We start from the raw sequence: 16,724 nt of genomic DNA, 5'->3' as shown, positions 1-16,724 counted from the left end.
CATGGTCAAGAAGCTCTCTAAATCTAGAGCATCACACTGTGTTGCAGGGATGTGGGCCGTCTGTGAATTCTGGATGTCTCTTGCAAATGTTTTTTTTACGTATATAAATTAGAGATCCCGGCTCCCTATCAACGACACGAAACTCACAAAGCGAATGCAACACCGATGTTAACTGGTATGTATGCGAATCGAAAGTAACAATGGTACTGGTAACAATAGAGAATATATATGCCATTAGATCAGTGCAGTTTATCTACAAACTTCATGACCTTGTTGCCCGTACTGCTCTTCTCAAAGCCCGACAGGTCATCCAGGAATGTAACCTGGAAAAGGTGCTCGTTCTCCTGCAAAACAAAAAAGTACTTCTCTAGCTTATCCAAAAGCTCTTCCTTAGACATGATGTGGTCGTTATCCGCCTGGCGGAGCAGACGAAGCTCCAGCTTCGTCTGCGGAGATGATTCAAGGGAGGCTAGAATGACCTGCCATTGAAGTATTCCGGTCTTATCGCCTTGCATAAGGCTGACAATGCTCTCAAATTCAAAATACATGCCGTACCACTTGAAGCTAAAGCGACGATCGCGACCGCGAAGACGGAGGACCCGAAGATGCTGGAGCTCGGATTCAGGGATGATGGCGCGGGCTTTCTCGGGCAGCGGCTGCAATGACCCAATATCACCTGTGATATAGCGCACAAGGGGATTCCGACGACGGAGGAGAGAAGTCTGGACGATGATCCCTTCCTCGCCATCCGGCACGGATTTTATGCCGGCGGATGAATCACCCTCAGAGGCCGAAGGGGGTAGGATCTCAATGACCACTTGTCGGGTGTCAAAGATGAAGTCCATAGTACCGGGCGGGCGCTCGGGCGAGGTAAGATCGGGATCACTTAGAGCGCATGGACCTGCTTCTGCGCTTCCCCAGACCGAGCTTATCTTCACCGGACCTAAAGTCGCTGTGATGTGGCTTCTTTGAGACTCCGTGAGCGGCTCGGATGTATACAGAACCTTGGTTAACTTGATCTTCGCTCTCTCCTCTGCCGGGAGTGTAGAGATATGATGAACAACTTGGATGACCTGGCTGCCATCGCCGGTAATGACATTCACGTGGTAATGCGCCAAAGCATGAACAACCTCGGCAGGTGTCATATAATTTCCAGCGCTGAGAACAGTTGCTCCCGCATTTTCCAGAATCTCGCTTAGCAGATCGAGAGACCTGGGTATTGATTAGGGAGAATCCTTTCCACATGCCATTTCAAGCTTTCCAGCAGGCGAGCAACATACCGGTAGAAGTATCCGGAGACGTGAGTTGTCAAGATCCAATCATGAGGCTCCACAACTCCACAGGTGCTCAAGAATTCACCAAAGACTGCGCGCTGGTTACGGTTTTCTTTGGTGTCAGTTACGAACATCAGCGGGAGTCCACCGGAGCCTCCGCCTGTGATGCTAACGTAAGAACTACGTCTGTATTCATTTTGAGGGCTTGTGTCGTCTGTAAGACGTGCAATGACTTTGTAACTAGATGGCTACGTGTTAGATACAGGCGTGGATCATATGGTATTGAGGACTTACAGATCTTTCTTGCTAACCAAGGGCAGTGAGCTAAGGTCAATATCCGTCGACCTCTTGCCAGCCACTTCTATTGCTGACTTGATTGATTCTGGCGTGGGAGGGTATTCGACGGAAGAGTTGTAGAAGGGGTGGATTTCGGCGACGGCGAGAATCTCCCTGAGGGGGAATGTGGTAGGGGCCATCATTGTATGGGCTTAAAATAGGTAAATCAACACTCAACCTGAACGTAAATGCTGTTTTGAGAGTCGGAACTGGGAAGCATCTCAAATTCTTATACGTAACGGGCTTTCACGGCCGTTTTTATTGTGGCGTACAACACGTAGGACATCCGCCAGTTTTCAACCAGCCTAAAGCTTCCAGGTGATTTGACCCATAAACTTAAGACAAGGGGATAAATCAGCTGAGCGTAAGCAGTCCCCAAGACATTAGGAAATGCATATAGGGTCCGGCCCGCGCGTATTAGAAAAAGTTTTCGTTCACTTATGCGTGTCTCGAGCTAGCTCCGCATGCGCTAATTGGTTTTCAATTGTACTTGTATTGAAAGTGGATACTCTAGCGATCAGAACTTGAGCAGCTGAAATACTAGTTTCGTGCGTGTCGGGACTTGATGGGTTCCCTGTCCACGATTCTACATAGGGTTCCACTTCAACTATGGGCTCGCTGTCCATAAAACACCACGCTGCAGTCTCACTCCTCCCCCAGCTGAATGATCTGTGGCCACGATGGCGATATTTGAGTCCATGCTGACCGCTAGCGCATGGCGCTAGTCCCAGCTGCATGATGCATCAGGAAGGGAACGTAAGGGCCAAAATTACCTAATGGAAACCCATCATCGGCGCGATCAGTGCGTGCCGTCAACCCGGTGGAGGAAATCTCCTGCAGATCAAAGGTGTATCCACATCAGCTCAAAATACTAGCCTCGGTATGCAGCTCGGCTGTTCTCCAATTGTAAAAATACCTACCTGTCATGTTTTTGAGATATTTCAGGGTATTTTAAGCAATGGCAGATTTCAGCTAAGAGATACCAGTCTGGCATAGTCCGTACAGCTGAAGAATATGAAGGCAAATCTCTAGAGTACATATATGTAGTGGTAAGAGTTAAGACTTAGTATCGTTTTATTGATTGCTTTCCATCCTTGCTTGTGTTTTGAATATGACGGTGAAGGACATGCCTTCCGATGCTTTAATAGATAGCATCATCAAAGAACGCATTCGAAAATTGAATCAAAACTCTATTGATATCGAGCATGACATGCCTTTTTTGGTCGCAGACACAAGGAGAATATTCCGGCAGCATGAACGCTGGCTCCAGTGTCTCCCTAACATTGCGCCCTTCTACGGTCTGTTGTGGGCACCATCTCGATTTTCATTGGGTCCAAACAACTAACAAACAACTTTCATAGCTGTAAAATGTAACCCAGACGTTCGGTTATTACGCTATCTCGCACGTCTAGGCGTTGGTTTCGATTGCGCCTCATGGGGAGAAATGAAACTTGTGCTGGATCTGGGTGTAGACCCAACCAGAATTATATTCGCTCATCCGTGCAAAGCGGTATCTGCTTTGCAGATGGCTTCCAGGAGAGGAGTTCCACGCACGACATTTGACAATGTTGATGAACTCGAGAAAATCAAGAACTATGCTCCCAGTCTACGGTTACTTCTTCGTATCTACGCCGATGATGCTACCGCTCTTGTGAGTCTTGGGAACAAGTTTGGAGCTCCCTTGGATACCACCAAGGCATTGCTTCTGAAGGCAAAGGAACTTGGCTTAACTGTGGAAGGGGTCAGCTTTCATGTCGGTATGTACGACTTCTGTTCGGAAGTTGCACTCCTTGCTCTAGCTGCACGCTCTATCCTATAGTAGCTAACAGATACAGGATCTGGAGCATCGAATGCCGATACATTTGTCACTGCAGTACAAAATGCACAACGGGTTTTCCAACAAGGGAAACAGCTCGGGTTCAATATGCATGTTTTAGATGTCGGAGGCGGATTTCAAGATTCCAACTTCGAACAAATGGCCCTCACTCTTCAACAGACCATCGAAAAAGAATTCCCCCCTTCCACACAGGTAATAGCAGAGCCTGGTCGATACTATGCCCGTAGTTTCTACACAGCAGCATGCAAGGTGATTGCGCGTCGCAAGCAAATCGGGCAGGATCGGCTAACACACACCGACATGCTGTACTTGAATGATGGGATATATGGGTGTTTCATGAACGCTGTAGCCGAGAACGAGATATACTGCCCTATCCTGGTCCGACGGGGAACTGCGAGCGATCCCGAGAGAGAGACTGGGGAGCATCGGTATTCTGTGTGGGGCCCGACGTGCGATGGGTTGGACTGTATCGCCAAAGAAGCCACGATGGATTGTGAAATAAAGGTTGGCGATTGGGTCAAGTTTGAGAATATGGGATGTAAGTCTGCCATTAACTCAACCGTCCATGTCACTTGATAGCTAACACAATCATATCGCAGCCTATACGGTAGCGACTTCTACGCAATTCAATGGATTTCCAAATCGCTACGACATCATATATGTCGATGACCATCTCCCACTGAGATGGGATAGAGAAATTACGGCTAGTTCGAAACGTATCAGGTCCGAAGCTGTCCTATAGAGATTATAGATGCACCCATAGCAATAGAAGAATATGTGTCGTGCTTATCGGAACTTCTACGTGATCAATCATTCTGAATTGTCAGGGCGACAACATGTTATTTTCCTCTTCCCAGATCTTCCTTTGGCTTCCCGCTCACTCTGTGGGTACCAGGGTTCATAGCGTCTTGTCATTTCCATCGTTTGACGCTGTCCATGGTAGGTAACGAATTTGGGGCAGGTTCGAGAATCGGGAGAACTTTCCATTCGACTGATCGGTGGGGTACACTAAAAGACACCGGCTAAATTCAAAGGCCCACCAACATGGGTTAGGTATGTGACAGGTATTTTACAAGTTCATCAGACTGATCTCCTAGCAGCTGGATTCCGTAATAGCAAATAGAATAGTTTCATCAGTAATTGCTCCGCATCGTGCCTCGCTGCGAAGAGATTGGCCCTAGATATTCGCCAAACGCGGTAGTATCTGAATCTCCACATTGGATACGAGCCAGGATTTCTAGACCTCGCATAACACAGTGGGCCTTTCTGCCATCTGAGTATGCAAGTGTGTATTACTCTGAGACCTTGTGTAGTTTGGATCTGAATGATAGGACCGTCGATCATTTTTCACGGCTCAGCTGAGAGGCGCTAGTGATTTTATCCGCATGTTCACAACGATCTCTGCGGCCTTGATTGCCTTTTTAATACATTTTGCTTTTGTTTTCTTCTTTTCCTTTTAAAAGTGTTGCAAACGAGTCATCGGGATTTGATGTGACTCCACACCTGGAATTAGTCCTCGCTTCAATCCGATGCTCAGCTATGCAAGTGGCAATGGAGGCTGACACCCACCCTGGTCATAATACAAATTAATAATGCTGTCACAAAAAGCAACGTACAGGAACGCATGGGCTGAGCCTAGTGGCGATTGACACCACCCTGGAGCGATTGTCTGTGTCTGAAATAAGATGGCCTTAGCATAATGACTTTGTCTGCCCCTTTATTCCCCCACATTTCTCCTCAAGTCACTACGTGATTATATCGCATTTCCACACTATGAAAATTCCAACTACCCAGCAGCTCCAACAGTTGCATGTCTCTCTTGAGCAGGGTGATTATGAGCCCGTAGCAACTTATGACTCTACGAAAGCCACGTATCTCCAAGATCAAGAAACTCTTCAAGAAAGCCTGTTGGGTTTATGCTCCGCCAACGGATGGCATAAAAGTTCTAGAGCAGCATGCTCTCCCCGGCCGATCCTCGTTAGCTCGGAGCACCAGCGGCGATGGAGGGAGCTTCATGAAGCTCTAGTCCTAGCTATAACCGACATTGTGGAGAGATGGTTAACAGACACCGAGGCTGGATTTCCGGAACGGATGCCTTTGGAGCCGGAGGAGGAAGATTTACTGCGTGTATGTGATTTTGGAATGGCTCCCATTGCAGCGCACAGGTCTAACCTCAAACGGCTTTAGTGGATTGACGAGCAAGTGCCTCACAACCTTCCACGGTACCGAGACTGCCGGGGCTCATGGAGACCCGACTTCCTGGTGGAACAGGACACCAGTGATGAGAGCTCGGGGCCTGTCGAGGGCTTCCGTATAAGTGAGATCAATGCCCGTTTTTCCTTTAACGGGTTTATGTACGTTACTTGTGGGCAAAAGGCAATGCAAGACATGGGTATTTGTGACCATGGTAATGGCCTGGTAAGCGCCACGGATCCGGCGAAGGTAAGCTAAAAGAAATATACAATTTCCTGCGTTTCCTACTACTTTATGCTGGAAGCTGACGGAGACTAGATCCTGAATGGCATTTTAAGCCTCTTCCAGCCCAACCGCCCATTGCACTTTTTGAAGGGCGATGAAGCTGGGATTGACATCCACATGGTAGTGGACTTCCTCAACCGTTATCTGGGAGTAAGCCCCCGATTTGTTACCCCTGCAGATCTGAGGCTGTTACCCGACCCGCAGGCAAAGGGGGGCTACAAGCTCTGCTGTGTGGTTAAAAGCCCGGATAGCTCGCAAAACTCCGATGCTTCTTCACTTATTCACCATAATGGAGAGTGCTTGGAGGAAATTCATCAGGTCGGTCTGGAGCTACACCAGCGAGAGATCAGTGCCTTGGGGCCGGAAATGCTCCGGCAAGTGAGCCTCAGATGCTTTAACGATCTGCGTACCATTTTGCTCGTTCACGATAAGAGAATGCTTGGAATCGTCAAGCAGGAACTTGACCATTTAGTGGCAAGAAATGTTCTTACACCGTCCCAGGCGAGAGTTCTCGACAAGGGCATCCCAGAAACAATTCTCCCTGGGTCATTAGAGCTCGACCAGGCAATTGCTAACTGCAAGGAACTGCCAGGCCTAAAGGATGAATATCTTCTCAAGCCTATCCGGAGTGGAAAAGGTGACGGGATCGTGTTTGGTGAGGATATGGACTCGAAGGAGTGGATTTCAAGACTGGAGAACCTGCGGTCCGCGCAATTCCTATCCGGCAGTGGAACCTGTGTTGTCCAACGCAAGGTCAAGCAGCCCTTGTACGACGTGGTGTTGAGGCCAACGGGTGTCAAGACTAGATATCCGCTCATTGGAACTTACCACTCCATCAATGGTGAGTTCCTTGGAGTTGGGGTTTGGCGTAGCAGTGCGGATCGTATCTGCGCGATCAGTCATGGAGGTGCATGGACGGTTTCTGTTATGCACGATGAATAGCCATTGTTTGAGCGTTACGAAGTATTGACTCTTGTTTTTACTATAATTTACATTTCTTGGAATCCCTCCGTCTGCATCTCTTTTCAGCTAGGTGGCAGCAGTAGAGTAACTGTATAGAAATGTGCCTCACGCTTCCCAACACATAACCATGGAGCTCGCCTAATGAGGTCGAAACTTTCTGGCCATTTGCGTTGGACACGTGTCAGGAATGATTGAATTGATCGTTAAACTAGCGGCGCGAGCCGTATCGGAGAAAGTTCCCGGCCAGGCAAACTTGAGGTATCCCAAGAACACGTCCCAAAGATAGAGTCTTAAGGCTTGATCGTAATTTCTGTATGTGAGATTACCGGAAATGCAATCTTTCCTTGTCACTTCAGCTGAGTTCACGCTGAACTCATCGTTCAACGCAGGCCACTACTATCCCCTGCAACATTAGCAGCAGGGCTAGTGTTACTAGGGACGCAGCTACAGACCGAGAGTCCTACAGCCCATACTAAGTGGCAACCACTAGCGCGAAAGATTGCTGTGGCTTTTTTCAGCTCATGGATTATGTGGCTCCACAGTTACGTGGTGTCATATCCCATACATTAAGCATACAATACAGGAACCAAATTCCGAAATGCGACCGAATTGTACTCTAAACAAACATTCCTGCCCACAGGAAGGAGCAACGTACAACTACTTCTCGCCTATCTGCCCCGCTGAGCTGAAATGGATTTTGCCCTGGCTCAGTATATAGTGCCCTGTGACCATCCTGCTGCCGTGCCTGGATTATTCGCGTCTCTTTTTATCAGATCAGATAAGCTGAATAGTCACCTGGTTCCCTACTGCCCATATCTTTACAGTACATCCTACAGTTCTATTGATTTCTGTATACCCCAATACTTGTTGATTGCATTCTCCCTTTGGACGACGAAGAGACTTTCACAAAAAAAAGAACAATGCAACAATTCGTACGAAATGTCAAACCCACCAGATTGGTAGACATAGCTGCGCGTTAGTCGTGTCCAGGGATCCCAGTTGTGATTATACCCCTAATGCTGAGCAGAGACGTCCCGTGCTGTGCCGCACTTAATAGCCAGCGACCTCAGCTGCGCAACGCGATCAAGCCACGTTACCGACGTTTCAAACGCCCTCCGGAAAAGCGGCATCCTCAAAGTCAGCCTGCAGTTCAAAGATGACGCTAGCAAATACCTCCAAAATCTCATTCTCGGTCTCCACAAACACCACGGACACGGGTTACCCATTACCCATAGTGCATCGCGCGGCTGGTTCTGGGACATTCGACCCAATAGCACGACATTCCAGACCCCATCCCACCAGGCCCGGTCCGAGACCATGCAGGAATTCCCTTGGCACACGGATTGCAGCTATGAGGAGGCCCCGCCCAAATACTTTGCGTTACAGGTTCTCCGGGAAGATCGCTGTGGCGGCGGTACGCTCTCGGTAATGAACGTGGGGAGGCTAAGCTCCATGCTCTCGCCGTCTACGTGCGCCGCACTGCTGCGGCCCGAGTTCCGTATCGATGTTCCTCCAGAGTTCGTGAAAAGCGACGCCAGCCGACACATTATTGGTAGCCTAATGGCTGCTGACTTGAGTGGTGCGCCAAGTATGTTACGCTTCCGGGAGGACATCATGACTCCCCTGAGTATGGATGCTGCCGCCGCGCTAGCGGAGCTAAAAGAGTGTTTGCTAGGATTGGAGGTACAGACGGAGACGCTCCATCTTACGCCTGACTGCTTACCTCGGGGTTCTGTCGTGCTCATGGATAACCGCCGGTGGCTTCATGCGCGGAACGAGGTTATGGATCCCGAGCGCCACTTGCGCCGGGTGCGCTGGGACGCCAGCCCATTTCCTGCCATGAGTATCTAGTGCTTTTGTGGAACTTTTGCAGTGGAGCCATGGCATTAGGGTTGGTACATGTTACGGAGTTTTGGGTGTAAAAGTTACTAGTACTAATATCAATTAAGAAGCGTCATTTGAGTTTAACTGCGGGTTTTACTTGCTCATTGCCATACGTGAGAGGAAAAGTAAACGACTTCTCTAGAATCAATCGCCGTCGATCCACTTAAGCTATGGAGCGTAGGGTTTCTTGGCAGCTGATCCAACACAACTTTGTTCGACTCTATGGAAGATGTTACCTAATTACTAAACTGGTGGAATATTATCATGGATCTAATGGCCAGTCACAGAGTTATTCGATAGACTACAGTAAATTTTGTAGCACAGGATTCGATCCCAAAAAAGTCAATTGCTGGCGCAGTGGTCCGCAGCAGCCAGATAAAGCGTGTCATAGGTGGAATAACAATCGCCTCAAAACCTTACGCTGCACTGTGTTCGCGAGGAAGTTGATCCTTCAATGTATTCTTTAATTAGTCCTTGATGAATACGACTAATGTGATATATATCTCCTTTGCAAACTTATGCATGGCATACGAAGGTGCATTGAATACATCCTGCCAATATATATTGTGGCAAGACGCCCCACATAAGGTACTTGATGCATGCAACAATCCCTCAAGATGATCCTCTTCGTGGTGCCCTTTCTCCGAGCTGTCTCGCGAATTTTCCCTTATGAAATAGCGCGTTATATCCATATCTAGCGACAATTTGCGCACGCGCCATAGCCGCTGAGATGGCACCACAAGCTAATTCTAGTAATACAGGGTCATACTCTGCACTATTTCTCAAAATAGCGATTGTAAGATAGATATACATTGTCTCATACGGAGTGCTGCTTAGGGCCATGAGTGGAAGGAAAGTATAATATTAATGAATATGAAGTGTAGCTCTCGATCGGGAACCACTATACCCACCGGTGTTTACTCTAGGTTACAAGCTGCTCCACTTGTTACGTGATGATCGGCGGTGAGCTGAACGGGAACTAAGTTAATCAACCGTGGACCATAGTAACGTGGTTTGTCTTAGTTTCTGAAGATCTGCCTCGCCCCTGACTCAGTATTATTCAATCAATGGGGCATTGATTCGATCGACACAAACCAAGTTGCAGGTCGATCGTCGAGCTGACTCGGAGCTGCATATGCCCACCTCACAAGCCCTTGTACAAGCAGGGGCCAATTTTCGAAACTGCCAAGAAGAGTCTGCTCAGGCATTTGCCGTCGTGCATGGCACTGCCAGGATGATTCGGAATTCGCCTACTCCGGAGATTGCCGGCGAGGGGTTATCCCAGCGATACTTAGTAGTATCGATCTAAGTGGATTTGAATATGGGTTAAGGTTACACTGTAAAAGCACAGACTTACGCTGTGAGACTATTGGCAATGGAGGCTCCACTCTTCTGCAGCCACGGCTGTGTCGCAAGCGAAATTTCTCTTGTGACGGGAAAATTACAGGCTAATTCCAGTGAATTTTCAATACAGATTCACAGGTCTGTACGGAGTACCCCTGTTCAAGACAACTTTGAACATCTGTGCGCAGATCACACCAATAGCAGCGCTATATGTAAGCACTCTGCAGCGGCGCTCAGCCCCAGCTTGCTCCAGGCCGAGGAAAAACAAATATATACATAAGCGCATCTGACTTCAGGTGCAGACAATAGTGTTACGACAGAAACCCCTCTACGCAGTGCGACAACGTCGTCCCAGATGACTGGATCTTGGAGCACGATCCTCGTCTATAGCAACCAGCAGTAGTTACTAGTGGGTGAACTGGCCCAACCTTGCCCCCACATATTGGAGACTAGTGAAACACTTCCTCAGCTTTCAGCTCGTTTTTACGATGGTATCTAGTCGTCAATTTCCTGTTGGACGTACTGAATACCACGGCACAAACACGGCTTTCCCTTTTCTGCCTTCCATGGCCCTTTGTCTCCGAGGTAGGCTACACCGTGTGACCTGAAAATATCATCGGACAATAATTTTGGGTATCAATTTTCTGTATCCTGATTTTGTAAGTAATCATTGGAAATAAGAACCGGTTGGAAACGTTTGATCAGAAGAGCCGGATATAATACTCGGCTTACCCAATTGGGCGGAAATTGACACCTGCCGATGGAATTTCCTAATCAGTCATTTAGGGCAAGGCACAATCGATGAAGCTCAGCGAAGTATCAGAAGGAATAAATCGTTAGAAAAAGGCTGCTTCACAGACAGACAATATTGAGCATCAAAATATTGAACTTGTAAAGGACTAATGCCTCTGATTGTTCAGCATGGATTGGTCCTACAGTAAAACCCTAGGAGACACCGAATGATCATTGGCCCCCGGACTTGGTGCAGTTTTCCTCTGTTTAGACAGAGCATCTAACGTCGTTGTGGCCTCCATAAAGACAGATCATAAATGTGAGCGTCATACAGATAGATCTAACTTGGACCCTCAGAAGTCCTTTCAATGGTTTGCTGTCCAAATTAGCCCCAATCTCGATATCACAGGTAAATGCTAAGTGAACCACATATGAAGCTGGTCCAGGCATCTTGTTACACTCGGGCTGGGGTTTCTCCGATTTCCGTTCCGATTAAGTCAGGAGATCGAGCGGAGAAGTGGGGCAGAATCTGATTTGTAGTCCACGTCTGTGTTGATCTTCTATCTTCAATTACCTGGCTCTTCTCCACCAGACGATAAGACCGGAACTATGGTTGGCCAACCTTATTCTCGTAGCACCTGCTCTTCTGGTTGTTGCGGCGAACAACACAAAGAGATCAACACCAGTGATACCGGCGTGCCCCAGACTTCTGACCAAGGGCAAACCGCGAACCCTCGCTCCACTGAGAAACCACAGGAAGCAGACCCCAATAAACCTAACTGCTGTAAAGATAAGCCATCTCCCTGTTGTGATGTCTCTTGCCTTGATCGTATCGCCCTCCGTGAATGCCATAAAGAGCAGATACGATCATCTAATGAGGCAGCTCCAAGTAAGTTCAAGTTGGCTACACCTGAGTTTGGCCCTAAGCGGTCGCATTAATGCCAAACCGTAGAGGCTTCGACCCTCAGTTGCCAAAGTCCTGACGGAAGACCATGTGACCAGCACCGTCGCTCAGCGCGCACCAAATACATGGCCACACTGGAAGCTCTGGGCTGTATTTGCCGTGCTTTGATAGCCCTCGGACAGGAATCCTGCTGTGTACCGCCAGGACGCTCCTCCCTTGGTCAAAGCCGTCGCTCTATTGACTCTTGCTGTGCATGGGGCAGTCCGGAATCCGATAAATGCCGCAACGGGAGTGTGAGGACTGGAGAGCGTTGCTCAAGCGGCTGCTGCGATCCTCCTAAGGCTCCTACCGTGGTTAAGCAGTGTCCCTCCACTAGCAAGGGGAAGGCCGTTACCTCCAGCAGCTGTTGCAGTAAAGGTGAAACGTCTGAATTTGCCAGATCGCATGCCTCCACTACGAAGGGTGAGTTGAGCAATAGCAGGACACTTCCGAAGGGCTGCTGCGGTGAATCAAAGGTCTATCCGAGTTCATCTGCCGAGCGGTGTTCGTCTCCTGAAAAAGGAATTCCTGGCGCCGGTGAGTGCTCAAGTGGTTGCTGCAGTAAACGCAAAACACCCCCTTGTGCCTTAGATGGAGGGAAGGCCAATAAGCCCGCCTGCTCATCTCGCTGCTGTAGTAAGCCTGATGGGCCCGCTGACTTTTTGCCTGTAGCAAATGCTGATAGATCCGGACCTGTTACCTGTTCAACTGGCTGTTGCGGTAAGCCCGCAACATCTCCATGCACAATGACCAAAGAAACATCTGGCGACTTAATCGAGGCCATCCCGGCCGCTGCTACTCCTGACCTAGAAAAAAGAATGACGGGCCAGGAGCATGTCGTTTTGAGTATATCGGGGATGACCTGTACCGGGTGCGAAACAAAACTGACCCGAACTTTGGGTACACTGCAGTCCGTTCAGAACCTGAAAAGTAGCTTGGTGCTTTCCCGAGCAGAGTTCGATCTCGACGTGGGTATTCAGTCTCTCGATGACGTGTTGAAGTATTTGGAAAGGACCACCGAGTTCAAGTACGAGCGAGTCACGGATCGAGGATCTCGCGTCGATGTTATCACACCCAATGCCCCTGAGTTCATGAAGCAAGACTGGCCGCGTGGCGTGACCGAGATGACACTTATTGACGATGGAAGCATCAATGTTACTTTCGATGCGAAGATAACTGGAGCGCGAGATCTGGTTGAACATGGCTGGGGCCGTCCTCTCAGCCTGGCTGTTCCTCTGCCTGACCCGACACTCCAAGCTGGTATCAAGCATGTGCGCCATATGGGATACATGACTATTCTGTCCATTATTTTAACAGTACCTGTCTTGGTCATGGCTTGGGCTCCACTTCCAGAGAGGGAAACCGCCTATAGCTCTGCATCGCTGGCACTGGCGACAGTTGTTCAAGTTGTCATTGCGGGCCCGTTCTACCCAAAAGCATTGAAAGCCTTAGTCTTTTCTAGGATTATTGAGATGGACCTGCTCATTGTGCTGAGCACGAGCGCCGCCTACATCTTCTCAGTAGTTTCATTTGGATATTCCATTGCGGGCCAGCGACTCTCCACTGGTGAGTTCTTCGAGACCAGCACGTTGCTGGTTACTTTGATAATGGTTGGTCGGTATGTCGCCGCACTTGCTCGTCAGAAAGCCGTCGAATCCATTTCGCTTCGGTCACTTCAGAAGCCTACTGCTATCCTCACGGATTACTCCGGGTCAAGTGAAAAAGAGATTGATGTCAGGCTGCTTCAATATGGGGACATCTTCAAGGTCTTTCCAGATTCTCAGATTCCTACCGACGGCACAATTATCGGAGGCTTGTCAGAGGTCGATGAGTCAATGATTACTGGAGAGTCTATACCGGTAGACAAGTCCCTTGGATCTGCCGTTGTCGCAGGATCTGTGAATGGATCTGGAACGTTGATTGTCAAACTGACGCGTCTCCCTGCTGATAATACAATCTGTACCATCGCAGGGATGGTAGATCAAGCAAAGGTGTCAAAAGCAAAGATCCAGGATATCGCGGACCGAGTGGCGAGCTACTTTGTCCCTGTGGTAGTCGCTCTGACGATCATCACCTTCGTGATCTGGATTGCAGTGGGCATTACAGTGCGAAACCAGTCTGGATCTCGAGCAACCACGGAGGCCATAACATACGCTATCACTGTTCTAATTGTTTCTTGTCCCTGTGCGATCGGCCTGGCAGTACCTATGGTAATCGTTATCTCCAGCGGCGTCGCTGCCAAGCGAGGCATCATTTTTAAGAGCGCGGATAGCATCGAGCTTGCCTTCAAGACTTCCCACGTTGTATTCGACAAAACCGGAACACTCACCCAAGGCAAACTGATCGTTGCTATTGAGCATATACACACCATGAGGGATTCCATGCCCCTACTTCTCGGGCTAGTGGGGAGTAACAAGCACCCAATTTCCGCCGCCGTTACTGCACATCTGAAGGCCCAGGGGATATCGGCGTCTACTGTCGCTGACACGAAACTACTAACCGGCAAAGGTGTCGAAGGGTCTGCACCAGGAGCCATCCTCCGCGCAGGAAATTCACGATGGCTCAACCTCTCGTCCCATCCGCAGGTCCAATCTGTCCTCGAACAAGGCTACACAGCATTTTGTTTCACCATCAACGACAATCTCGCCGCCGTCTTTGGCCTAGAAGACTCACTCCGCCCAGACGCCCTCGCAACCATCACCAAACTCCAGCAACGTGGTATATCTGTCCACCTCCTCTCAGGTGATGACGATGGCGCCGTCCAGTCCGTCGCAAGGCAGCTCGGCATCGCAGCTGAAAATACCCGCTCCCGCTGCACCCCTGCCAGCAAACAGGCCTACATCGAAGCCCTCCTGGACCCAGTCGATCAATCTGCTCCCAAGCGGAATCCAACAACAATCTTCATCGGCGACGGCACAAACGACGCCATCGCCCTCGCCACCTCCACAATCGGTGTACACATGAACCACGAAACCGGCACCGACGTTGCCAAATCCGCCGCAGACGTTGTGCTGATGCGGCCCAGCCTACTCAGCATCCTGACGATGATCAACATCAGTGAGAAGGCGGTGTGGCGGATCAAGTTCAATTTCGGCTGGAGCTTTGTGTATAACTTGTTTGCCATCTTGCTCGGTGCCGGGGCGTTTGTGGATGCCAGGATTCCGCCAGAGTTTGCGGGGCTGGGGGAGCTGGTTAGTGTCTTGCCTGTTGTTCTTGCGGCTGTGCTCTTGAAGTGGGCAAGGGTTTAGGTACGAAGATACATATGGCAAAGGTTTGGATTCTGTATCGTGAGGAGTTACGTTGCATGGTGGGTCAGCTTATGCAATTGACAGCCAGCACTGCCATGGGGCAGGACAAAAGCTCCATGGCCGCGTCAAACGTATATCCAGTTTGGCGCCAAGCAATTGACAAGCGCTCTTACATGTCATATTTCTGAAGAAGGTAAAGCATGAATTTTCAATGATCAGGTATTAGGTCTAAGATGATAATACTGCCCTCTGCGGACTATCTGTCCCTAAGACGTACTACTGTAGACTACTTAGACACAGGGTACCCGGGGCATCATTCAAAAATATACAACCGTAAAATAGGATGGAATCCTTCGGCCCATCCCAGCTTAGGATCTGTCTGTGGTAGCGGGAGGCATTGGCGGTTCGTTATGCTCTGCACGTTAGAGCGAAAAGGAATCGTGTACTCTGTACTCGTTACATGTGGTGACCCATAATTAATGTAAAAACAAGCATGATAAGGCAGTCCCCTAAAAGGCCCATTCCAAGCCCTACAGGTACTCAGAAGTATAAGAGACTGCTTCTCTCCAATGAAGGCCTGCCCGTGTGATCATCTCGACTATAAAGTCCCTGATTTTCCTGTCAATCGCCGTGGCCATCCGCAGTTACTGTCAGTGCGACCATTATATATCGTGGGCTGATTCTACTGTGCCCAATCCACTAATTTTGGATACAGACATTCAAAGAAACGACTGTACAGCATGTGCTTCGATGTTGTGGGTTAGGGTTATTTGATCCCGAAGATATCTGCAAAGAGCCAGCTGATAATGTCGATAAAGAATAACGTAACTGGCAAGCACCCTGCGCACGCAAGTACCCTGCGCAGCTCTATAATCTATATAAATCAGCTACTTTTACTACTTGAATATCTCAACAACTATGGACTACAATAAGATAAAATTTGGATATAGTATATAATAGTACTTAGTCCTTAATATATAAAGTAGAGAGTTTTAGATAAGTTATATATCCTTCAATATTATATATTACAGCGGTATTTTTGATATTCTTAATTTATACCATAAAGTTGAAAGAAAAAATTTAGAAAAAAAAAAGAGTATTCTTATTTATTCTATACTATATTATATATTTAATATTATAACTTTATAATCTGTGGTTGCTGAGATATTCAAGTGGTAAAAAGAGCTGATTTGTATAGATTACAGAGCTGCGTAGGGTACTTGCGTGCGCAGGGTGCTTGCCAGTTACGTTAGATCGACTTATGGCACATGTTGATAGCATTCAAGAGTCGAATCGACCTGGATCCACTTAGAAATAGAGTTAGCTTACCCCAAGATCCCCGCTTTTCGTATTGGGCACGCACATTGGAGTCATCATCTCGTTCACGGATCCTTCCGACGCGCAGCCCGGAATTCAATCTCCGACTCTTGCATATCGCTACATATCACGATTTATTTGCACCCCCGGGCGATCCTTTTCGAGTGGGGTCTCTTCCACCACGATACCTCTCGAGACGTTGCCATGGAGTCGACTCCGCGGAAGCCCCGGAAGCTAAATAGCCCACGGGGCGTCCACAAATCCGGCGCCAGTCATAATGATCCGACCCGAACGATAACCGGTCAATCATGTCGTGTTCACAAGAAGCAATGTGTTTCTGCTGCTCAACATCGCCGGGCCACGAGTGG

At 48.6% G+C, this 16,724-nt stretch overlaps 4 protein-coding genes across 4 annotated transcripts; 3 read left to right on the top strand and 1 right to left on the bottom strand.

Moving 5' to 3' along the window:
- Positions 1-122: 122 nt before the first annotated feature.
- BDV37DRAFT_46275 (uncharacterized protein) lies at positions 123-1,985 on the bottom strand. Its single transcript, XM_032090702.1, has 3 exons — positions 1,569-1,985; positions 1,281-1,514; positions 123-1,212 (listed from the first exon to the last, which is right to left on the bottom strand). The coding sequence occupies exons 1-3, from the start codon at positions 1,751-1,753 to the stop codon at positions 240-242; spliced, it is 1,392 nt and encodes a 463-aa protein (XP_031944177.1). The 5' UTR covers positions 1,754-1,985; the 3' UTR covers positions 123-239.
- Positions 1,986-2,721: 736 nt separating this feature from the next.
- Positions 2,722-4,189, top strand: BDV37DRAFT_291574 (type III PLP-dependent enzyme; the record flags this gene model as incomplete). The annotated part of the gene is made up of 4 exons (XM_032088977.1): positions 2,722-2,908; positions 2,972-3,367; positions 3,446-3,985; positions 4,047-4,189. 4 exons carry the CDS (start codon positions 2,722-2,724, stop codon positions 4,187-4,189), a joined length of 1,266 nt encoding a protein of 421 aa, XP_031944176.1.
- Positions 4,190-5,111: 922 nt separating this feature from the next.
- Positions 5,112-8,739, top strand: BDV37DRAFT_291572 (Clavaminate synthase-like protein; the record flags this gene model as incomplete). Its single annotated transcript, XM_032088976.1, has 4 exons — positions 5,112-5,574; positions 5,635-5,889; positions 5,959-6,718; positions 7,946-8,739. The coding sequence occupies exons 1-4, from the start codon at positions 5,221-5,223 to the stop codon at positions 8,737-8,739; spliced, it is 2,163 nt and encodes a 720-aa protein (XP_031944175.1). The 5' UTR covers positions 5,112-5,220.
- A 2,716-nt stretch (positions 8,740-11,455) lies between these two features.
- Positions 11,456-15,284, top strand: BDV37DRAFT_242104 (cation-transporting P-type ATPase PCA1; the record flags this gene model as incomplete). Its single annotated transcript, XM_032081268.1, has 3 exons — positions 11,456-11,737; positions 11,801-12,328; positions 12,464-15,284. Coding segments are annotated over 3 exons (3,386 nt in total), but the record flags the coding sequence as incomplete, so codon positions are not given.
- Between the last annotated feature and the right edge of the window lie 1,440 nt (positions 15,285-16,724).

Source organism: Aspergillus pseudonomiae, assembly GCF_009193645.1.
Source record: "Aspergillus pseudonomiae strain CBS 119388 unplaced genomic scaffold BDV37scaffold_14, whole genome shotgun sequence".
NCBI lineage: Eukaryota > Fungi > Ascomycota > Eurotiomycetes > Eurotiales > Aspergillaceae > Aspergillus > Aspergillus pseudonomiae.
Note: the sequence above shows the minus strand (reverse complement) of the source record. Positions and strands in the feature narration are given on the sequence as shown.